This window comes from Zootermopsis nevadensis, unplaced genomic scaffold (assembly GCF_977971745.1).
Source record: "Zootermopsis nevadensis isolate Lab colony 2312 unplaced genomic scaffold, Znev_1.0 Znev_ptg000027l, whole genome shotgun sequence".
NCBI lineage: Eukaryota > Metazoa > Arthropoda > Insecta > Blattodea > Termopsidae > Zootermopsis > Zootermopsis nevadensis.
In genome coordinates this window covers 889,315-914,900 of record NW_028259159.1, presented here as the reverse complement: position 1 = coordinate 914,900, position 25,586 = coordinate 889,315, and the positions used below count along the sequence as shown (strand labels likewise).

The 25,586-nt window shown below is 38.9% G+C and overlaps 1 protein-coding gene across 1 annotated transcript in view; it reads left to right on the top strand.

Annotated features, from left to right (window-relative positions):
- Frl (formin-like protein) overlaps window positions 1-25,586 on the top strand; it is a 50,553-nt gene that overhangs the window by 11,111 nt on the left and 13,856 nt on the right. Inside the window, exons 2-10 of the mRNA XM_022061283.2 lie at window positions 3,830-3,913; window positions 19,424-19,510; window positions 21,116-21,195; window positions 21,649-21,818; window positions 22,505-22,677; window positions 23,270-23,346; window positions 23,772-23,943; window positions 24,570-24,713; window positions 25,420-25,536. Of these exons, the coding sequence (XP_021916975.1) occupies window positions 3,830-3,913; window positions 19,424-19,510; window positions 21,116-21,195; window positions 21,649-21,818; window positions 22,505-22,677; window positions 23,270-23,346; window positions 23,772-23,943; window positions 24,570-24,713; window positions 25,420-25,536 (1,104 nt within the window). The remainder of the gene's footprint in view (window positions 1-3,829; window positions 3,914-19,423; window positions 19,511-21,115; window positions 21,196-21,648; window positions 21,819-22,504; window positions 22,678-23,269; window positions 23,347-23,771; window positions 23,944-24,569; window positions 24,714-25,419; window positions 25,537-25,586) is intronic.

Below are 25,586 nucleotides of genomic sequence, written 5' to 3'. Positions count from 1 at the left end.
CTGTGGTCATACTGGAAGAGATCAGTGTAAATCCAGCTGTTGGTTCTAGAGCATTTGTCTATCTGTCCGTGTATTTGGGGAGCCTTGAGGCAAACAGTCTGGAATATGTATGGCTACATATTTAGCTCTGTGTATATACTGTTCGCTTCTTCAGCCCTTGCATAGACTTCCTGTTCTGTAGACAGCCCTTATTTAGTGCAAATGTACCAGTCAGTAGATAAGAAATGCAGTCAGCGGCTGTAAGCACATCATGCTGCTGGAAGTTGAAAGTTTTTATGTTAATCGTATGTTGCGTGTGATTACACTCATTTTGCAGTAGGGACCGTTGACAGCAATGGTTCAGGCCCAGGGCGTCGCTGCTTCTCGGCGTAGTAGAAAAATGTGTCCATAATGCAGCCGTAATATTGTTCGGATAATCAAGGAATCGAGGAGGATGAGATGGGCAAGGCCTCTTGTGAGCTTGTGGAGAATGAGAAATGCATGCAGAATTTTGGATAGAAATCCTGTAGGGTAATTGCCGCTCGGAAGACTTGGTGTAGGTTGGAGGACAATATTAAAGTGGATCTTAAGGATATAGGATGAGCGAATGTGGACTGAATTCATCTGGCTCTGGATAATGACCAGTGCCGGGCTGTTGTGAACACGGTAATGAACGTTTGGGTTCCATAAATATGGGAAATGTAATTAGCTGAGCGACTCTCAGCTTCTCAAGAAAGGCGTTGCTCCATGTGGTTGGTTAATAGTGTATATTTGATAACTGCGACCATCTTGTAGGAAATAACGAAAATCGTTTGCTAGTTTTCGTTGCAAACAAAACTTCGTCTCTTTTCAGTTTGATACAGTGATTGAGGTAACGTCATTCTTGAATTGAGGAGGCACACAGCATTCTCCAGGATTTTTGTCTTGTGTATTTGTAATTTGCATACCAGACACTACTATAATACTGTCCTTAATACGGCCTAGTTCGCGTTTGTCAGTCAGTGGTAGCAGGAAGTTACATGTGGTCTCTCGCTGTCTTGGTACAGAAGTTCCGCTTGATAAGACATGAGTTGTGTTCGTTGTGTAAGCTTAAATAGAGCATAGGTTTCGGTACAGTTTTTCATAACGATAGTACTTCATTAAACAAAAATATGTTCAAATGTTTATGATCAGAATGACGCAAATCTGTTGTTGCAAAGGCAGACAATTTTCAGACAACACAAAATTAATATCAAATTTTGGCGTATTTAAATTATATTCATCATACCAAAATATGTTTCAAACAAAACGTGTGTACGATTTTCGTATTTTTAAAGCTGTATTTTATGACGTAAGAGTCTTATATAACGAGTCGTTTTTGGAAAATCGATAACGTTCTGGGCGAAGTTTCAGGTTCTCAGACCGACGCTGTAATGTGCTCACTCCTTCCATATCCAGGGCTTTCATCATCCTAAGACGCGTTTTACTAACGAACGCTTGGATGGATGGATGTGAATCACAACAGAAATTTAACCTGTTATTGAATGATTAATCAGTCAAAAACAATGTCGAATATATCTGTAATAACGCGGTTCGTTAAATAAACTTGAAGATCGCGAGTCGATAATAGAGGCGGAATGTGGTCCCCAAGTTGAGAATCAGATTTTTGGACTCCTTCATACGAGTAAAATGTACTGATTATGAAGTAGTCTCTGTCAGTTCGCGAAATGAGATGAAGGCAAACTAATCGAAGACTCACCGGACTTTACAACAGAACACACTTCCTCAGCGTGATAATTTCTCTCCTAGAATGTTCCTGGAGGTTGTCGGGAAGTGAATCATTCTAGTCGTCATATTTTCAGAATCACTCATGACTCTTGGTAGTGTGTAGAAATTCGTAATTGTGAGAAACCTGTTACGTGTGTCCAACAGATTAAATTTCTTGCACCGAGCTTAAGACAACTTGGTGTATTATCATTGGCCATATGGGAATACATGTTTCTTGAACCCCTGGATCGCATTTGCCTCCACATAAAGTTTTTAAAAGTGGAGATATATTTCATTTGTATTCAGCAGCAGCATGACTGTTATGAATTATTAATACCTAGAGCTTATTCGTCTGTTGCTGTTCGCACGCATCCCTCCGAGTGTTCATCACTCAAGGACTGACTGCCAGATGCTGACAGCATTAACATATATTGTTTCCTGACATCAAGTAACCTGTTTTTCATAATAAATGATAAATTTGTTCCAAAAGCTGTACGCGGGTTGTGTGTTGAGAACCATTGGTTTAGGCAGGGTGTGTATAATGCTACGCGATCTGTTAGGTGTTGGAAAATGTCGGTAGTTAACAGTTAATCATGACGTGATTCGGTTGTATGTGAAGGACATTAGATTCAGAGAGAGGTTTTGTGTTTTGGCAGTCTGTGCCCACCCATTCGGTTGGAACCAAGCTATTGATTTTGTTGTGGTTGCCGTCAGCAAACAATCTCTCGTTTCGAGATTCGCAACTGCGACGGATTCTCTTGTGCAGGTATCTCAGCGTTTCTTCAATTTTCTCCCTCCTTGTTTGACAAATTCTGGTCCTCTAGACCAGTGTTATTCAACCTTTTTTGTTCGCGTATATAATATATAATTTATCTTCAATTTTGTACCCCCTAAGTTGTTGGTGTATAATTCAAGTTGTACATAGTATATAATCTACATCTAAAATAAATTAAATAAATTACATTACTGATTATTCAGTGTTTATCATAAAATAATATATATTTTTAATTTCATGTACCCCCTAAGATGTCTTCACGTACCCCCGGGGGTACGCGTACCCCAGGTTGAATACCACTGCTCTAGACCATCTCTTGAATTAAACCTTGGTCGATATAAGGTGCTATGAATGTCCTCCCTTTTTTGCCATTCCGACTAAATGAAAACTGGCAGAACATGTAAATGAGAAATTCTTTTCATTTTGTATGTTGTTCTAAGAAATTATATTTGTATTTGATTTGTGTAGGTAGAGGTCTTGCGACGGGCGCAGGCCGTACAAAACTCATCTGCGGGCCGCGGGTTGAGAACCCCTGGTTTTGATTACAAAGTTAGTTGCGAAACATCTGTGGATGCTTGATTGTCGTGTTACGAATATTGTGTATGGCACTCTGGTATTGCGTACTAGCTTGTTTAAAGTTGTCAGGACCTAGTGGTCACAGGCCTGCAGGTCTACTCACATCAGCGCTCCAGTATTTAAGAAGAGGCCTACACCAACGACGCGCTTATTCAAATCCCTGAGGTGGAGAAGATTTCTACAGGCAGACATTTTAGTGGTACTTAGATAATTTCTGTTATGTCCATGAAATTTTGTATTGACGTTGTGTGATAGGTGATTGATGAGAAAACATTTCCAAATTTCTGCACGCCTTCAAATCAAGGAGACGCTAGCAGTTGGATTATTGGTGGCGTGGTGGTTATTGATATTGTATGCATGCTCATTACTGTGCCAACAAACTGTAACCAGTTTAGACTATAGAAACTTGTCGAAACCTGTCGAAAGTATCATTTAAATTGTGGGTATAGATTCCACTTCGTTTGTAGTAGATTATGTAGTTAATAGTACGAGCAGAAAGCGAGTAAATATTTTATACTTACTTGTTATTTCAAGTATACCAGTTATATCAAATCTAAAACTTCTTGACGATGGTGAAGAGTCAATTGAATAAAAATTTCCTTGGATATTATCCATCGTCTAGTAAATATAAAACGTAAAACGACGTTTCGGAGATGGGACTCTATCTCCGTCTTCAGGTTCCTACACAGTTGGGCCCACTAGATAGAGTTATACATATTTTTAATCATTAATTTAGATGGTTATGTGTTTCAGGCGTCCATGGATCTTCCTCCAGACAAAGCGAAACTTCTTAAGCAATACGATGATGAGAAGAAGTGGGATATTATCTGTGATCAGGTGAGTGCGTTTCAGATCTGAACAGGTGGCGGCGGCTTCTTTCGCCTTGTTACTACGTCAGGTAGCGTACTTGTACGGTTTAGTGAAATGAGAAGTTGTGGTAAGGACTTGCGACGTATGCTTTCCATCGAATCTTGATATTTATTATAATTACCAGTCCATTTCTATGCAGTAGCCACGTTTCTCTTGTTTTCTTCTATTTTAAAATTCTCAGCTGTGTTTTGTACAAAAATGCTTCGGTCTGCGTTATCTCGCTAGTAATGTCTTATCTCCCGAAACTAAACTTTAACTGCTTCCTAAGTAAATTACTTTTGTGTGTGTTATTTTGATTTGCCAAGCTTTTATGTGTGAACGGTTTACCAGAAGATAAAATTACACGAATGATGTATTTCTTTTTGTTAGTGCAATTCAGTATTACAAAATTCGGTATGTTTTCATCTACAGAGTAGCATAAATTCATGTAAGGCGGTCGCATCCAACCACTCGCGGCGCGTCTTCGGGTCTGCGATTGGAGTAGTCGCCCTTTACGTATGAAAAGTACTTGCGATTTTATTAATAAGCAGTCGCGGACGACCTCCAAGGCGTGGTACAAGAGCTTCGAGGTTGGGTGTAGGAACTGCAGAATTGACCTGCTTGTTACGAACCGCGTCCAAAGATCTCGGAATTGGACGGATTCTTTGAAATTATATTACAATTATTAATAAGTAGATACGAGTTAGTGAATATATTGTATTGTTGAATGGATTTGCGTGTGGTTTTAACAACTAGTCATTAAGCTACATTGTCTATTATCTTCTTTCTACTATTCTACTATAAAAATTTGTGATTAGTCGTTGTCGTCAAAAAATGACGTCATCAACAATGCCACCTTACATTTGTGTACTCGGCATTGTTGTGGAACACAACAATGCTGAGTAAACAAATAACGCTTCACAACAAAGAAATCAAAAACTATCAAGCCAGTCGCATTATCACTGCTCTAGAAGCAGCACATCGCCTCCGAACAGCGACATAAGACTATTTAAGAAATGAAGAAAAGTGTAAAAGACGTTGCCAACACCGACAAGGTAATCTGATACTAATAATAATATTCATCCAATAAGAAACCAAACTAACCCCCCGAAGGGGGTAAGTTTAGTGCCTTACTCAAGATTTTAAAACGCAACCAAACCCCCAAAGGGTGGGTTGGTCAAGTGTTTAACCCCCATTCGGGGGACTTAGTTTAGAGTCTTACTCAAGATTTTAAAACGCAATCAACCCCCCCCCCCCGGGGGGAAGGGTTGGTTGCGTATTAAAACAAATGACCAACCCCTCGAAGGGGGGTTGGTCAGTTGTTTTATGCACCATTCGGGGGGCTTAGTTTAGTTTCTTCCTCAAGAGTTTAAACACTTGACCAAACCCCCGAAGGAGGGTTGGTCAAGTATTTTAACCACCATTCGGGGGGTAGTTTAGTTTCTTACTCAAGGGTTAAAACACTTGAATGAGACACTAAACTAACCCTTCCGAAGGGGGGGGGTTGGTTGCGTTTTAAAAACTTGACCCCCGAAGGGGAGTTAGTTTAGCGTGTTACGTAAGATTTCAAAACGCAACCAACCCCCTAGAAGGGGTGTTGGTCAATTGTTTAAACCATCAATTTGGGGGGTTTAGTTTTTGTTCTTACACAAGATTGGTTGCGTTTTACAAACTTGACCAAAGCCCCCTAGGAGCTCCGAAAGGAGCGCCCTGCTCTAGTACATATAAAATGTTATGCACTTTGTGCAAAGAATGCATTGCTTTAACATTGAACGTGAACTTATATGACTTTATCATGTTTAATATATTATTTATTTTAAACATATAAGTTTCAAACTAAGTGCAGAATAGCATCTTTATTGTTGATTCCCTCTTCGATGTATTTCTGACCACATTAAATGTACGTGAAGGTCATTGAAGGATTCAAAATGGCAAATGTCGCATTTGTAAACTCTTCGTACACCAGAACGTAGTACTCGTACTTCTCACGTTTGTGTTGGATTTAATTTTCCACGTTTCTCCGTTTATCAGCCATTAATAATGCAGGTTTTACTTTCCAGAATCGTTTGATCGTAATTAGTGGCCAGAAATGTTCGTGCCTTTCCTGTTGGAAATAATTGTGATAGCCTCGTTTATAATTTGTAATGTCATTGTTTTCTGTATTTGTCATTGGCATCAGTATGTCACAGGTATTTGTATCAAAGACCCTGTCCGAGGAATTGTTGTCGGAAGCTATATATATATATATATATATATATATACTGAAATCAATATAAAAATAACCGAAATTCGTTTTCAGTTCACAAAGTTTCTCCCTTCAATTGTATGTTCATAACATTTGAGACTTGTACAGCTAGACTAGTTGATAAAACAGGTCTCTTGAGGAGTCTAACTAGTTCTTTATCACGTGTTCATATCCATGTCAAAGCCTCATTACCAACACAGTCATATTTAGCCTCATTCATGCCGTCTGAGCCTGTTATTGCGTCTTCCTGTACATTATATCCGTCTTGTCTACAAGCGTTGGCCTATTATTCAGTTCATCGTCTTGTTACGATGGGTTTCACAGAGTTTTTGTGTCGTGTTAAGTGAAAGTTCTTGACGACCTTGTGTTTTAAAGGCATATAATTCTTTCTACAATGGAATAAAGCTTCTTTTGAAAATTTATTCTGTTGGCCCCTGAATGGAAGGTACTTCACTGTTCGAAACCCTTTTGTTTTCTTTGATTAAACTTGTCCGCCTTAAGAAAGTCGTTTTCAGACTAATGAATTACTGTTTCAGAGAGCAATGGAACTTTGTACAATTCACTTCCACTTTGATTTATATAATTTGCCCTAGTTGAAGACAATGATCCTTTGCGTCATTCTTATGCGGTATTTAAATTTGCTCTTCCACGAATACGATTAAGTGTAGCCTTACTCTTTATGTATCTATAAAGCTGTATAATTTTTTTATTCATGAGAATTTCGAGTTCTCATCTGTGTCAATATTAAGTGAAAAAATTAACCCTAGCCTAATCTTTTGTGGTGTATAGTATAAACTTGCTTTGTCTACTCGATGAAATTTCTTAACATAAGTTACATTGCGTGGAAGGACGTGAAAGGAAATGGTGACATCCAGGCACATGTTTAAGGAGGCCCATGAAAAAAGAGAATACGATCAACTTCGTGTTTTCTAAATCGGTTTAGTAGTTTCGGAGACGAAACATGCGGACGGGCAGCCAGTTTCCCTACTATGTGTTTATTTCATGCAGATAACGCATAAGAACCTTTGTTAGGAAAACCACCCAGGGACCTTTGGCGTCTAAATGAAACGCATAGCAGCCAAGGTTGTTCGTCAGGGACGAACGGAAATAGATCTGCAGGAAAGAGGCTGAGTGCAGCCTTAATTCAAGTTGTACGTATATGCAACCACTCTTTTATAAGCAGCGGAATTTGTGTTATTGACCTCGAAATTGTAGACTTCAAACACAACAGAATAACATTCCGCTCCAGTTGGTGCTGTTATGTCAGAAGATAGCGTAAGTGGATTGATTGATTTCGTGCTTTATGTGCATCATCCTTTCTCGTTGTTATTCAGGGTGTAACAGACCTGGAATTGCTCACCGTGCCGCCTTTAATCAAAGCGGGCATGCTCGTAACTGAAGTCAGCTGATTTCGATAAAAGCTGTCCACGTACTTGAAACTTACGAGCACTGCCTTCCGTTAAAAATTCTCACTGCGGAAGATGTCGATGTTGGTCTTCTGGGCTGTAACGCCGTGTGGACTTGTAGGTAGACGGTAAGAGAAACATCTGCCTCCATCACTAGAAGACTATATTGGTATCTGCCTGCAAGTCCGCACGACCAGGAGACCAACACGAGTACATTCAGTTTGGCTTACGTTAAGTACACAGAATTACAATGACGTGATGTATTTAAGCAGTGGACCTGTAGGTAGAATAAAATCCGAATCCTGACTCACGCTCCGTGTTCTGAGAATGCTGACGTTATTCTTACTCATCGTGATCGTGCCTATCTGCATTTTACCTTCAGAAGACTGTGAACTGTAAAGACTGCTTTCTCCTTCTGACGTGCCTGACTGTGAATAATTTCGCTTTCAATTATACGTGCTTGAGTCATAATGCTCTTGCGTATAAAGGTTACCTTCCCATAAACCTGCCATAATTTGCATAATTACCACTCTCCTTACACAGTGGAGCTATCCATTTCAACCCTTTAAGGCTCAGTGGTGACTGTATGTACCACCTGCTTTGACAATCAATAAATCTGCATTTTATACTTTTGGATTTCGTATGATGCTCACTGTAAACTGATTTATATATATATATATATATCCTGAAACAACGTTAATCATTTGATCTTTGCAATGAGGAAGTGCTTTGTTTTGAGGTACGGAATAAATTCATAAATATTATGTGGATGAGTTTCGGCTTCACAGTGTTAAATCTAGGCCAGCATTAAGATGCGCATTTAAGCACATGAGAATGTTTTCGTTCGTCTTATATGCTTTACGTAAATCCCATATTTTAGTATTGCGAAGATGTGGGGTGGTGCAGTGCGAGTTTGAAAGTGGTGGGAAAGGTGAGGCGGTTGTTTATTTTGAAGCAAGATTTCTCTGTTTATAAAACCGAAAAGAGAAAAAATCACGACAACCGCAGTTCACAATTTTCGAAGCGAGTGAAATGAAACCGATCGTGAAGGACTTGCTTGGGTAAAACGGGTCTTGTAGAATTGTCATAACATTATTTATGCCTTTTTACATGACATTTGAACACAATGTCCACTAGTTAAAAATATGTAATTTTAAAATGCTATGAAATCAAGTTTGTAGGTAATTTATTCTTAGGGCCGTAATGATTTCTAGTTGCTTTGAGCAGATGTCTGTACAGACCTGAGAAAATGGTCGGTTGCTGAAGGTACACATTCCGGTTAGAAATTTGTAAGAGTGAGTTTAAAACTTATGTAAGCGGATCAGTCCTAAAATGTATGCATCGATACCTTTTGGTACCTTAGAAAGTAGCTGCAAAGTACTTTCAACACTGAAGACTTCGTTTGCTTTGTATGGCCCTATGAAGTCACTCTGCAGTTCGTTGCAGTCAAATGTTCGCATAAAAGTATACGTTAAACATCCCGTACACATGGGTCTCTACGCGAAAAGATAAATAGCTTTGGGAAGCTTTCAACAGTGTGTAATGATCGTGTATGCTAAGTTACCAGTTAACTCGTACACAAACAACAGAGTAGTGACTGCGTGGTTCTTCAGAATGCGTCTTTGACACTTAGGGTCCAGAATTCGCTGTCAGATTCAAATTCCTTTTAACCGAATGCTTGGTAGCGCATTAAGAATGGCCGGCTACCCGATTTACCTGTCACAGTGATCTTGGTACTGTGTCTCCATAAAACTCGGTCTCGGGTTTGAATCCCGTGAGTCGCTGTCATTAATCAGAAACGGTTCTATGACGATTGGTCATTTTAGAATGTAAATGTGTTACTCTCATTGTCGTTTGTATGTGTAGTAATTATTATGAAGTGCTAATGATGTCTGTGGCCTTTGTATTACGTAGCAACCCAGAACTATTTCAGAATGTGTCTAAAAGAACTTGGAAAAACCATGAAAGACAATAAGGATAGATGACATGGGGTCGAGACTCAAATCCGGTACCTCAGGAATACAAAGGAAGATCAGTGTTAACCGGTACTATGTATGATGTTCTTGACACTTTCCCCACACGCAGCGCATTATCGCATATTTCAGTTCCAGAAAAATAAGAGATAGCCTCTTCACTCTTATTTGCCCCAAGAAGCTATTTATCAGTAAGTCGTTGATCGACTGTGTTTGTTTTAGAAACGTCGTTTCGTGGCAGCGGTTGACCTCTTCCTGTCGATCAGTGTAATAATTCGAATAATATGGAAGCGTTGTAAATATTTGAATAGTAGCCCTGTTTCCTGTTTACAATTTCTGTGCCAGTTCTGGCTACAATTCCAGCGTAAACGACTATTTAAGGGCGGGGTGTGATAGCAGTGACGTTATAACACAGTATGGCTGCTTTATTTGAGGAAATATTTACTTGACTAGTTTAGTGAAATTTCTTTTATACTGGCATACGAAAAAGCCGAAATGTTTGTTATCGAATATTCTCCCACCACTTGCCTCAGATATGCTGTCATTCTCATATTCATCAATTCGAACCCCGAACTGCTAGTATGCATATGCCTCGACGTTTAATCGACAGTTTTATTTGTGGAGTCGTATTTTATGGTGATTTACCTAAGTCTCTTGTTTAATTTAATTATTTTGCAGTTCTGGGCAATGATTGAACTTACATCAAACCCGTTACAACGATAATATAAGGAAAAACATAAGAAGTGAAGTGATTTTTGTGATCTCGAGCGGCTCTATAAAATTGTATGAAACATGACGGGGAGGTTTTCTAATTTTGGAGTCTCGGACCCTGGCCTGTATAAACACACCCACGATTCCTGTGGTAAATAAAAGACAACTTCTGTTTGGACACTGGAAGGGCAGCTGCGCCCTCTGCGATCTTTACTTCAGAGGCCCCGCTTATTGGAAAGTAAACTTCTAGTCCTGTTTAAACACGGAGGACCTCGCCACGTGTTCTTTTCTTGTAATTTTGTGTACTGTGACAGCTGAGACAACACGATACATGGCATGTTGGGAATGTAATGCCATGAAGTCACCTGAAGAAACCAGACCACTTGAAGTATTTATTGACATGACATGAAATGCATTTTAAATCGTTCTGTTGCAGCGGATAGGATGTCACCCCTCCTTTCTCGTGACGTTTCTAAACTATTAGGCCTATAGTGTGGACACTTCTAGTCTTTCTTCTGAACGTACGTGATTGTTCAGCACGTTATTTGCGATTTTATCAATAATTAGTGTGTCCTTCTTACCGAATTCAGCCTAAATCTTTTAATTTCTTTACCATATTGTAGCACGGATGCCAAGTTTATATTCTTCCATATTTGTATCAGAACATCAGCTTATGAGAAGCATGTTCCTGTCATGTAAGAATGCTTTACTTAGTGCTTCTCTAATTAGAAGTTGGTTAATCCTTGTTACTCGTATTTTTAACGAAATGAATATGCCTGATTTTTTCAGAAATGAAAACATTATTTGTGTTATATAAAGTAGGAGGGCTAATTGAGCATGGGACTGTATTGTAAGCTTCTCTTCCTTTAGTGTAGGCGATATATTCAGAATTTTACACCAATCTGTCAGTAGGGCAGGAATCATGCTACAGACTACTCGACTATCCAGCCCATATGCTGCATCAAGTTTAATTTTATAAAAATTCTTATCTGTATATTTACAATTGCAAGGTACATGAAAGATAATCCGGTTAAGGTCCAGAGATAGTTTCTGTATCGCAGCAGAAATTGTTGATTCTGTGTGTTCGCTCGCTTCAGATTACAGAAGTCTTGAAATTAATTTCCACGGAATTAGATTGTTTTCCTTAGGTTTCCTCGTCGTAGTTTAAAGCAAATCATGGAAGCGGGAAAGAATTAGGTCTGCGTTCGACAGAATATTTGCAGAATTCAGGTATTACTGGAAAATAAAACGAAGTCCCTGGCGCGTAACTAAGCACCAAATCACGCAAACGTATGGGGGAGCACAAGTCCACACTATGCACTAAACCGCCATGCTAGTTAGGCAACCAGCATTGATCGCGAACACCGACTGACAAGTTTGGAACGTGCGTTAGCTGTTTGCTCTGTGCTACAGAGGCTTCATCCCACCTCTTTGTCTGCCTCACTGGAACAACAGTGCGACTCTGGGTTATCCTAAATGAACGGCTTTTCATCGTGCAGTCATCGGTAAATGGCATAACATCCCTTAAGTCATCTTCTTAATCCTAGGACAGTCCATATGGAACTTGTTTCTGATAGCACTTTGGCCGTTTCCTGCCAGTCATCATTCTGTTTCAATCAGTGCGACAGGGGTGTACGGTAGAAACGCCCATCCAGCACGTTGTCACAACCTCGGCCAGCGCTGCAGTGTAGAAAACTGCATCATGCTTGTTACACAAACAATTGACGAAAGAGCAGATTCAGTCCACTGACTTCTTGCAGTGACAGGAGTCGTTGCCACTGGGTATAGCAAATTGAAATTTTTGTCACACCAACAAAATATTTTGCTTTAATCATCGGGCTATGTGAGTTTTAGGACACCCCCTTAGGAATTTGTTTTTTATTTGTAAGGTTTGTAGCTTCGGAATGGGAATTACGCGAACTTAAGTAAACAGTAACAAATTTAACAGGGCCAGTGTTCAGATACATGCATAGCTCAAGAACGCGTGAACCGTCAGAGAACCGCTAATTGTTTTGCATGTTCGATGCATTAAAATATGTGTCCAAAAATTCCATAAATCCTGAGATATGGACAAGTCTCTCGAAAGCAGGATCGGTGTAATTTCACCATTTTATGTGTAAAACGATGCTCGTCCGAGATACGTAACTACATTCATGATGTGTATACAAAGTGCAATCCTTGATAGTCAACGTCCGTAACTTCATGACATCATCACGCTCATTACAGTTCGATGATTGCCCTTCATCGCCTTTTAGCACATAAAACTCACTGAAATCGAGATTTGCTGTGCATTTCGCGTTGTTCTGGTAGGCGTTAATTGAAGCGATTCGAAAATGTCTGTTGAGGAACTGGTTTGACACGTTACTCTTATCTCATCTGACATTTCTGAAATGCGTAGAGATTTATATTAATTTAAAACGTTCAAATGATTTAGCTTTGTTTTCGTATTGCTGTCTGCGTGATGTGCTTATTAACACACTCTTTGAGTTACACCTTTCATTAATTGCTTCGATTCTGTGAAATCATCTTTCTTGCGTGTGCGTGGTCATAAAGAACACGTACTCGTCATGTGGCCGGTCTACGACGCCATTCTTAAACGTGCGTTGTTTTTAGCTGATATCGAGATTACATAATTATTATTTCTTTACTGTCTCTGTTATTTATTCTCTTGCTGTCTTACTGTTTTCTGAATGCGTGTCACATCTTAAGTTTATTGGTCGGCTATCCTGACATTTCCATGGTGTACCTCAGCTACCGCAGATGGAAATCAACATTGAAAAATCAAAGGTAATGAGGATAGCACCGAGAGCAGAACCATTGAACGTTGTAGTTGGAAACCAACAGCTGGAGAATGTGGAGCATTTCAAGTACTTGGGAAGCATAATCACGACGGTGCTCTATGCACCAATGAGGTAAAAGCAATGATAGCCATGGCCAAGGCAGCCTTCGTCAAGAAGAGGATCCTTCTCACTAGCAAGTTGGGCTTGGAGATGAAGAAGAAACTAGTGAAGTGTCGCGCTGTATGGAGCAGAGACTTGGACACTCGGGAAGAAGGAACGGAAATACCTGGAGAGTTTTGAAATGTGGTGTTGGAGAAGAATAGAGAGGATCAGGTGGACGGATCGAGTGACCAACGAAGAAGTATTGAGGAGAGTCAACGAGCAAAGATTACACGAAGGAAAGCTAACTGGCTGGGACATATTATGAGAAGGAATGGGTTACTGAGGGATATCATCGAAGGCCAGGTTGAAGGAAAGCGAGGACTGGGAAGAAGACTGAGACAGCTAACCGACGATCTTAAACGAGGAAAGAAGATGAAGTTGCAAGAGTTAAAACGAGATGCTGAGAATAGGGAAAACTGGAGAGCTCTTTTTGGGCAGAACAAGGGACCTGTCGTAAGACAGAACACTGGATAATAATAACCTCAGCTATTCAGACAAACGTATGACTCTTGCTGGAGTAGGCCCCTTCTTAATTATGTTCTTATTAATCCAATCAGAATTATCAACTGCGTAAGGTTTGTGGCTCCGAAAACTCTAGAGCAAAAATATAGCATTAAAGTTTACATAACCTGCTTATTGGTTTTGAGTAGGACGATGTGTCGATTTCAGAGGTTAAATGACGGCAGATACATTATGGAATGCTGCAGGGTTTGAACCCGGGAAAAAGGACTGTGAAGTAGTGGTACTGACTCTGCTTTCGTTCTCTTCACTAAGACATGCAGCTTTTCGTTCATGTGTTTCACCCTAAGACATTATCTCGTAGCTGAAGTTGCATTTAGTTGTAAAGATGTACCATGTCACGAGGGTAGTAAACCTCCATCTGCTGTGGAACATGATTAGGGAAACTGAAGATTTCAAGTTGTATGCTTGTAATGACTAGAAGATTTTATTCTTTCATGCTGGTGTGAATCCTGTTTCTAGGTGGTGACATCATGTAAATGTAAGCTTTCGGGTATTCATATTTTTTTCATCTTCAGAGCGACGGAAAATTTTCCTGTCCGGGATTGCGCAATTAATTCCTTTAATTAACACCACTGGGGAATGTAAGTGATCTTGCAATTTTGTTTTCAGATTTTAGCAGCATTCTGTGCGGAGTATTCGTGAAGTGCTCTGTTCTAATTCCGGCCGGGAACTCGCTATCCTGAGGTTTTCTTTGTTTCCCTCTGTCTCCAGGTCGTTGTTTGGATGATGATAATTTATGTCGCTTCCTGCACACTGCCCGATTCATAGTTTATTATGCATCGATTGTTCATCTGAATCAGCAACTGACGTATTTTATCAGTTTTGATGGGGAAGTGTCAGATCAAGTGATCATTTGTACGAATGACAGATGAACGTAACGAGGATAATATGCCTACAGTTATCTAAGGGACTGTAAGTGATGTCACAATGGCAACTAGAAAGCTGCTGTGATCAAGTTTAAACTCCCCTTGAATGTAATATGAAAACCATCGCCTTCCTTCGCCATCTTGATAGCCTCTGTAGGAACAGGAAATGAATCGACGAACCCAGAATCTTTTCCAACACCGCATTGAATTTTAGCGTTGCATATTCGCAGGGAAAATAACATTTAGTACTCGAGGGAATTTCCAAACGTTGGTACAGTTGGATCGCAACGAGCATAGCGATTTCTGCAGCAGTCTTCTTCCATTAGCGTGATTGCCAGAGGGTTTCCCTAACAACGCACTCGGGAAGCAGTGGGAAGGGAAACTGGCAAATGATAACAGCGGTGGCGAAAGATGCGGTCAATACATCAGTCCTGTAATGACCTTAGCGACGGTGAGATTTCGGATTCCTCCACAGCGGTCAATATGAAAATGACTTGTTTTCTGGTGTACTGCGCCGTGTAACTGGTAGACACTGACCGGTGTTTCGAGGGTGCTTAATGCCACCATCGTCAGGACTCGTTGACCTAATGATGGAGGCAGTAAGCGTCTTTTTCATAGGGAAGGGGTAAATGTTTATGTTGTTCATCACGATAAAGATTTAATGGCATTACAGTAATGTCTTATTTTCTGCTATAATTTTCCCACCTTTTATAGAACCCAGTGGTTCATTGCCGCCTTCACAACAGCCCGCATGTGGTATCTGTCCTGATCCGGGTGAACCTAGTTGGCACTCTCCGACCCTATTTCGCTCAATTTAAACATTAACTGATATTGAAGTTTTCGCCAGTGGCCGGAAGTGTCTTCTGACACTAGTAATTTCAGGTAGAGGAAGAAATAACATTTCGTGTTGGTTGGACGAAATTTGTGTGTACACTGCGCATTTATTACATAAAATAATTTCCATGTATTTGCATTTTTTGTTGAAATTAGCATACAAAACAAAGTTTTCTTACAAGAAGAACAGCAAGGTCATCATTTACAGGATGTACAGGAACGGAGTAAAACTCTGCAACATGCAGGTCTTTTGTGAATGAACGGCGAAAAGCCAGAAACAGCGGACGCGAGGTGTTTCAGTAGCAGCAACGGCCACAATAAACGTGGGGAAAGTCTAAAATAAAAATAAGTCGCAGACGGCGAAAAAAAAACCCATTCAGAATTCAAGGAGACGGACGGCTCATTGAGGAGGAACAATTGATTAGCGTTGGTATTGCGGCTTTCCGCACTAGTCGGCTGCTGAGAGTATGTTCTTGTTATGTGTTACACAACTCAGTCGCCATGTGGAAGTGGTCTAGCTAAATGTAAAATAACACCGTGATAGTGTTTGGTGAAGGCTACAAATTCTGAGGCTCCTCGTAGGCAGTTTGTTTTACCAGCTTCGTATTCTTCCCTCTTAGGTCCGAACATCATGCAACTTGTTCATAAACGCCTCCAGTCTGCATTTTCCCATAATTTGAGAGACCAAATTTCACATCCATACAAGCAACTTATATATGGGGGATGGTAAGGCAAAAGATTTTGGGGTGGTGGGAAACGTAATATTAATTTAGTCTGCTCTTAATTTCTTCATTAGAATGAAATTTTGAATTGTCTCTGTGTGTTCTATAAGATATCTTTCCCAGAAATAGCAATAATATTATACAAGCGTGTGATTTTTTTTTCGGGATGCTAATCTTTTGAATTCAAGGTAAAGTAAAAAAGAATGCGCTTTTTACAGTAAATCTCTTTCACCCTTTCTCTCACGTTTTGAATTTCTGTTCGGTTTCTGTTCTTTCGTTAGTAGCGCCACTTATTAGCTTGCATCTGTCATCTCTTCAAGTGCAATCTGCAAAGTTGAAAGACTGTTCTTGTTCTTTTATAAGTATAGCCTTTTTTTTTTTAAGTGCACAAGAAGCACCAAGTTTGCATGACGTCACTATTCGATGACCTTATGCTCTACACATGTTGCATACGGATTCTGTTGATTTAGTACAGACGCCTCTAGAAAGTTAAGCACTTGCGAATGTTAACTGCATTATCATCGAGTTCAAGTAATCGAATCATAATACACAGTTTATTGTTGTGCGGGGTTCGACACGTACGTGTTCCTGTTGAAAAACAGGTGAAATGGTATCGCAGGACACGCTGTTTTGGCTTGAATACTTCGATATTCACACACGTTCAGACATCTCGACAAGATACATTTTCGTAGTTGGTTCCAAGCAGAAGTCTCAGGACACGTTAAGGTCGAATATTGGCTTGCTAAATCACATTTTTTGAGACTGCTGCACTGGATGCTCTACCAGCGTATGTTTAGGCCTATAAGTAGCCTGTATTCTACACATACTGTAGTAAACCTTTGTTCGCTTAGATATTGGTTGCACCCCATGAAGATTGCCAAGCTGTCGCCGAAACAAGTTGTGTTACTTCCACACATTTGATCATTGTCATTGGACAGCGAGCTTATCGACCAACCAGATGGCTTTAATCTGAAGATCGTTTCGTACCTTTGGACCTCGGAGTGTGTACATCTGTTGTCACACCCATTGAGATTATTTTGTTTAATTTCGCTGTATTCGTTTTGTACAAATGTGAGCCGAGTCGCAGTTCGTTCATGACTTCCATTGTAAGCGTAGGTTGCGATGATGTCATTACCGGCTGTTGTGGGTGACCTCCATAGTCATGATCCCTTCCACAGCTCCGTCGACCAGACAAGAACGTCGCCTACGCTGTGACAAACCCATTGGTTCGGTCGTCTACCTCACCGAACTCTATTACTAGGGAACGTACAAGCTTAAAACAGTCCAGCACCCGGCAGTTTACTTCTTCTTCACTGCATACTGGTGTAACGCAGCATAACGTGGTCCATGACCATAATGCAACCATAATCGTTCGAGGCCATATCACTTTGTTGCTGCCTGAAATGGAAGTGTTGCAGGCTTCGAGAGATGTCGTCTCCAAAAATGTAGGCGGGCCTCATATAAATGTCAGGAAGACGTAAAATGCTTTTCAGAATCTCAGACTTAATGTCACAAAGAAAACAAACGTAGTTACTAGTACACTGAAGTACCTGGCGCGCTAAAAAGACATCCTCCCCAGAAATAACGTGACGCAGTTTATTCATTCAAACTTCCCTGTACTTCTGTGTGCATTTTCATAGTTCTGCCACTAAAAGTCCCTGAATAACAGTCGTGAAAATGGCTCAGTGTAAGGAGACGATGCCAGTGCAGAATAAATGACAACTTTGACTGCTCGCTAAGAAACGGAACAGAAGTGGATGCACATATTCCAGCAATTGTAGTTGCAATATGAACACGAAGGCGACAAATACTTGTGCATCATTTGTCACCGGGGACGGAACCCGTAGGCATTATTTCGAGCTTGAAAACAAGAGCTAGAAAATGGAATACCGTCACAAAGGAAATCCGAGGCCTCTCTCACCTTCTGCTGTCGAAGTCATACTCAGTACTTTCCAGGGCATTGATGGTGTAGTACATTCGAATTGTGCCTCACCAGAAACTCTGAGCACTACGTTGGAACTCTGCAAGAATTGAAGACGCGACTTTATCCGGATATCTAGATTTTCCTCCAGTACGACAATGCGACGTCTCACACGGGCGCTTGAACTGTCGTGGACCACCCACCAAACGTCCGACACGTGGCTCCATTTGATTTACATCTCTTCCTGAGACTGAAAGAACTTCTGAGAAGATTGTACTTCTCGTCAGACGATGAAGTTTAGGCGGCTTCGAAGATGTGGGTCCTTCAGCAGTACACAGTTTTATCGTGACGGACACATGAATATCGCTAAACGTTGGTGGAAGCGTGTGGACCGCACAGATGATTATATTGAGACGTGATTATGTACAGTTACAGAATAAAATGTAAGGTAATTGCCCCCGTTACGGGAAAAAGAGACTTCACTCAGCGCGTCATCGCATGTTTTATTAATTCATCAACATAAATCAAAGTGCCACGACACTTTTTGAAATGAGTATTTTGTGTGTTGTCGAATGTATGATATTTCTCCAGCATTTGTCAGGTGGCACTGAAGAATATCCAGCCCGAGACTTGAATCTCGGATCCCTCGAATATGAAGCAAGGGGAGCTGTTCGCTCAGCCGCGATATTCTGCTGTTTAGATGGATAATATTAGTATTTGGTTATCCTTTGTTTGAAATATCGCTGTGGACAGACTTCGATTTATCATTTTATGTACACCTGAGAGAAGGACGACGAAATACGCATACGAAATGGAATGCGACAGTCATTGTAATGAAAGATTTTTCTATGTGCTGTGAATGTGTTTTGTACGAGAAAGCTAAGGATTGGTTGGAAAGTCTTTCTCGTTATCTTTTTGTAAAGCCTACTGCATTGACGGATTCATCGCGTTTCTGTATCACAGTTGAAGTTAAGCAACAAGACATGTTAAAGTGAAGCTTATTTTAAAAATCGTTCCATTCGAATGCAAGAGAATTATTAATATGTTAATCACATTGTACATTTATCTCAACTGTTGTATGCGCCTCATTCAGTTTTGCATGGTCAAGCACTGAAATGCTTCCAGCCGCAGTGGAGATCAGCTTTGTCCAGAATTCTCCAGTTTTGTGAATATTGAGCGAAGATCAACGTACAGGGACCATTTCACGCAAAGCCGAGGAGTGGGGGGAGAGATAATAGCCTGAGATGAGATTGATATTTATGGTAATGAACATTCGGGTTGCATAAAAGCCGGGTAATAACCGACTGTTAACTTCTTTGAATTATCGTAATCTGACGTATGTTTCCATTGTTTCAGGAACGGGTCCATGCCAAGGACCCTCCCGCACATTACCTCACCAAGTTGAGGACGTACCTGGACCCGAAAGCGTCGAGAAGTTCCAGAGTAAGTTAACCTGTAGGGCATTAACGCGTCTGTGTACCTAGCCTAGTTACTATACTAACTTCTGTGGAATAGAACTTGTGTATGCTGTAGATAGGACTACATATTCATTATCCATATTCAGTTATAAATTATTCATATGTCTGGGGTGAATTGCCATTATGTACATCAGAACGAAATGGATCCTTCCATATTACTGGTGTGCCCTTCTTGTGGGACCATCTTTTTCAGCCTATGTTATCCTTACTGCAGGATCATCTTCCACTGTTCTTGCAACCCCTGTCAGAATCCTGTCTGCTTGTTTCGCCCCCCGCCCCCCCACTTAGGCCTGTCACAGGGACCCTAGGTCCAGGGTCATTGACTTTGGTGTACCCACTAGCTGAGAGAGTCACAGATGTGACATCAATAACAATAGGCCATGCCTCATTATCTTAATCTGCAAGTGAGGAGGGTTCTTCCTCTTGTGCTTATTCCACTGCACTTGGAGGCAGTTGTTTGGTTGTTATAAAGAGCTTGTTTAGTTTTGTATAATTCCTCTTCCCAAGGTCCTTCATGGTTTTTAATTTAAAATGAGTTTCTCTGCTTCTGGATTATTCTGTTTATATATTGTAAATATGTTGCGTATCCTTTAAAGCAGTTCAGTCCAAGCATGCAATATATGACACTTCCCTAAGTCTGGGTTTAAGTAATTGTGATTAGCGTATATTTATCACAAGGTTCTGTTGTAGATTTCTATTCTTGCAGATCACTATTTCAAAACAGCAGTGAAGTCAGCATTTGTAGGGTAGAAATGGAAAATGCATGCAACATTTTAGTCAGAAAGTGTGAAAAGAAAACATACGTGGAACATCCAAGCATAACGGAAGAATAATATTTAAATATTTCTTAACTTCTATCAGCCATATGTCAGACAGCTTGCAGGAGATCTGTCTGGCTGTGTTACGGTAGTGCACTGTTAAACCATTAACTCAAGATTAAAAATGTGGTTGGTAACCCCATAGTATGTTGATTTAAATTCCCTGTTCCTGTATCATGTTAGAGAATTTAGCTTAGGCTGTTGTGAATATTGTAATGACCCTTTGGTGGAATTTCTTCACTAACTGGACATCTGTTAAATTCTGAAGGAAGACTGTGCCCTATGGACTTAGTTGAGTAACAAAGCAACTGGATTTCTTGTCTTTGGCTTGGACAGGTTTAGAAGTGCTTATGTACAGTATCTGAACAATTAAGTATGAAGTGCTGAAATTCATATTAAATGGTATTGTGTTTTGATATGAGGTATTGCACCATAACCTTATGTTATACTTTTTGCTTTCCTGAAGTTAAGTACCATTTCCAGTGTTCATCACATTGTTCTGCCTCAGTAGTCTTATAGCATATTTTGTCATTGCTCTCTTCAAATATGGACTTACAACACTTTATAAGACTTTGGATTGTCAGATTGCATGTTGTACAACATCTTAAATGTTGTCCTGAAAATTATTTTGGTTGTATATGTGTGTGAAGGCATCTCCAAACACGAAACACTTTTCTGCTGCTATTAGGGTATCAACTATTGGCAGCAGAATATTGTGGCGTTTAATAATGTACCTCATTATTATTCAACAGAAAAGAAAAATGGTTGGTGATGCTACATCTACACAAGTCTTACGGGATTTGGAGATTTCATTGAGAACAAATCACATTGAGTAAGTGATTACTTTACATTTGTGCATATAAAATAATCAGATTAAAATCAAGAGTCTCAGATTTATTAGAAATTATATGTATTCTGTAGAAAACATGTCAAAATAGTGGCAACCAATGTGAACTTGCTACAGTTTGGGGGGATACAGAGAATTGTTCATGGCAGAACTTTTCTATGTTAAAATAAACTTAAAACATTGCCAGTTATTTGTCTCAAAACTTTACCAACATCTCATGTGTTTTTGCCATTAAGTATTGCCTACACTTCTCTGATTTACCGAGTGTGGTTTAATTGCTTTTCCATATTTTTTGTCATAAAAAGTATCAGTAGGTTGTTTTCTTCTTATGTGTTGCACCTCAGTTGTTAATTTGTGTGTGTACCGATAAGGGGTACTGAACTAATAATATTTTTCTCATCATCATCATCAGTTAGTCATCGAAATGTTTATGTGTAGGTGGGTTCGTGAGTTTCTGGATGACCAAAATCAAGGCCTAGATCACCTTATTGAATACTTGAGCTTCCGTTTGGTCATGATGAGGCATGAACAGAGGATATCAGAGTCACGTAACTCCTCAGAAGAGCGCCTGGCAAGCAACATGACAGCTGGAGGTTCATCTGCATCAGGTATTTTTTTAAAACCTGCCAGAGGAATAAGAAGTACAGAACTACCTAGCTTACACAGGTTTATTTCATGAAATCATAAAACATAATTTGCTAAAGGTAGTAACTAATGGGGAAAATAGAATGGTCAGTAACATATGCAGAAAGTAATATTATACCAGAAATTGCATAGTTCTTCGTATATTGTGTATTTCTCTCTTATATTTCTGTGAAGGAATTATTTTCTCATTTTTATGTAAATCAGACATTTGTTCTGTAATGACTTTTTACAAAATAAACATTTTTTCTTATGTTAATATTTGGAATAATTTAGGTGTAAGTGATCTTACTATATGAAATCTTTCAACAAAGTGTTGGAATGTAATTTTAATCTTTGAATATCAATTCTTACCTCATTGTTCTCCATTATATAGATGAGTTGATTGATGTTGTTTGGGAAAGGAATTGCTGTTTATTTGAAATAAACAACCCACAAGCAATCTCTGTGGGCAAAATGGAGAGTTTCTAATTGTTAAAGCATGTGATATTAGTGAACACTGTAAAGGGTTGATCAGAACCCACTTTCAGAGATCATTATTGATGTTATGTCAAGGAAAAATGGATGATGATCGTCATAAGGCATTTTGCACTGCACGGTACATAATGTATGCTTAAGAAAGCAGTCAGTTATGGTAGATTAATTGTTACAGCTTCTGTAAGCAGTCCAGGCCATAATAATGGTTACCTTCGTCCAGCATTGGACATATTGGATAGTCCAGGTGTGCGCAGACGTTCACGACATGTTGCCAAGCTTAACATGGGTGAAGCCAAGGATGACATTCATGTCTGTATCATGTGTCTGCGTGCTATCATGAATAACAAGGTAATGGAATGTTTCCATGAAGATGCTGTAGCTAAAACATGTGAAATATTTTTGGTACATTTTTGTACGTGTTTGCACACACATACAGTGTTTAATAATAAGGACTCTTATTGTTTATTTAGTTGGTAATTATTTAGAATTAACTGTTTTTCAGTTGTATTCTGTGGAATAATGTAGTGTTAAATGTTCTTATCTGTTAATCTTTTTGCAAATCTGGATTATCTAGCTATTATAAGATATTTCCAATCCATCCCTCATTAATTTAATCAGTCAAAACATCTTACTTCTTGTGTTTTTTTGGCCAATTTAGTGAACAGTGTAATACTAATACTAATGTCATGTTTTGGAGTGATCCATGGAGAACACTTAAATTAGTGGAACTGTACTATTTGTTATATAAATCAAATTATAATGTCAGAATTTTTGTAATTAAGAGGGATAATTTGAAATCTTTGCCTCACAAGAAAAGGGGGCAACATTATGGATCATTATTGTGTTATTTATATATATCCCATTATGCTTTGTAATATCTTCATACAAAAATGTTTACATACTGTTATTATTTAGTATAATGTCTGTATCTTTGTTATAGTATGGATTCAACATGGTTATCCAGCATCGAGAAGCTATTAACTGCATTGCCTTAAGTCTTATGCACAAAAGTCTGAGGTATGTTAGAGAAACAGTTGCAGGCTCTCTACTTAGTAATTGGGGACAAAAACTAAAAGCTACAGGCAAGAATAATTTCAAACACGCTGTCATTTCACAATAGCTACAATGTGATAAAAAAATATAAGCCAATTAATCAAGATTCACATTTCTTCTTGAGTCCATAGCATGAGATTGCGTTACAGGTGAGACTCATTATAACAATGTATTTCCAAAATTATGAACTTCATAACCATATTTTAGGATGCAGAATAGATGTACATTGTACCAATTTTTTTAGTTAATGAAAATTAATGGTTTTATAAAAGGGCGAGGTGATAACAGATTGTATTAGGTTAGTATATGATTTTATATTTGTATTAGATTATAAAATTTTATATTCATCTCACATATCTTGTTAAGAGTTTGTGACTGTTTGTTTGCAGAACAAAAGCATTGGTTCTGGAGCTGCTTGCAGCAATCTGTCTAGTCAAAGGTGGTCATGAGATTATCCTGTCAGCATTTGACAACTTCAAGGAGGTGTGCCATGAGACACGCCGCTTCCACACACTTATGGAATACTTTATTAACTACCAAGTCTTCCATATAGAATTCATGGTAAATACAAGCAAATAGCATGTAAGAGAAAGACACCGTTTTTGTGATTTTAATTGACTGCAGGTCAGAGTGATAGTTTTTGTAAGGAATTTTCTTTATTTTGCAGGCATTTTTATATTTTTTTTAAATAATTGGCAACCCCTCCCCTTTTTCCCTATTAATGGGAAAATATACAAATCAAGTTATACTGAAATTTAGGAGACTTCTAATTGATTCCCTCAGTAGAATGCTTTGTAACACATTTTGTTTTATTGTCATGGTAATTACTATGCCACACCCACTCATTTTCTGTTAAATAAGATATGAAAATTTAATAATTAGTTACATGGTGACCCAGCATTAAAACTAGATTTTGTGATCTTAAGGTTTTCACTCCAAATGACACCACTGCACAAAGCAAAATTTCCCATTTGATAATGTTTTAAACATTATACATTTGTAATTTTGTTCTTTCTGTAAGGAAGCAACGCAAGCAGTTTATATCATACTGACTCACTCAGAAGTTTTAAATTTGCTTCAATGATACTGTTTATAATAGTATATTTATATAATTTTTTCATTAGTGATAAAAAGATAGCAGTCTTTATAGTGATAGAATACTTCCAAAATTATGTGATCATTTCCAGGTGGCTTGCATGCAGTTTGTTAATATTGTGGTGCATTCAGTTGAAGACATGAATTTTCGTGTTCACCTCCAGTATGAGTTCACAAAACTTGGACTTGATGACTACTTAGAGAAACTGAGACACACAGAAAGTGAAGAACTTCAGGTGCGTAATTTGTTGTTTGATATTGATGGTAAACCCAATGTATGAAATCTGCTCACACAATGTGAATGTTTGAGTTGTGTTAATCATTTCATTCCTTTTTCCCCATATATGTTCCCCTCAGCTCTTATTTTTAGTTTGCACCAAATATTACGTGCCTACATAAGGTTTGTTTAAATCATGCTTTTAAATTTTATGTTATAGATTGGCTGCATTGCCTTTAAACAGAATGTCAGCAAACAAGTTCTTATAAAGTTTTCTGCTAGCCAGTAATTATCAAGAATGTAAATAGTTGGATAGTAAACTGAAATGTTATAGAAAATGTTTCTGAGTTAACAGGATACAAGTAATAGGAAAGCAAAATGAATTGTACTATATAATAATTAGTCTACTATGACAATGAAGAGGGCTAGGTTAATTTTCAAAATTTATTTATAATGATAATTAATATATAGAGAAACAAATTGTTGCTTAACAGCATGATAAGACAAAAATGCAGTGAGAGGGAATGATGACAACAGCTTCACTGTCTGTACCATCTTCATCATCACATGTGTGTGAAGCATTCCTGTAAAACATCAGTTTGTCTGACCCATTATTACAAAACGTTAGTGATTCCCCACTGTCATCTTTGGAATATGTATAACTACTTTTTGAATTATAGAAATTATTGTTTTAAATATGAATTTGGTATTATTTTCTTGGCCAGGTGCAAATCTCTGCCTATTTGGACAATGTATTTGATGTTGCTGCTCTTATGGAAGATAGTGAGACAAAGACTGCTGCACTGGAGAAAGTAGCTGAACTGGAGGATGAGCTCGGACATGTGAGTTGCAGTCCGTGATATGGGGAGCAGTTATGATAATTTAATTTTAC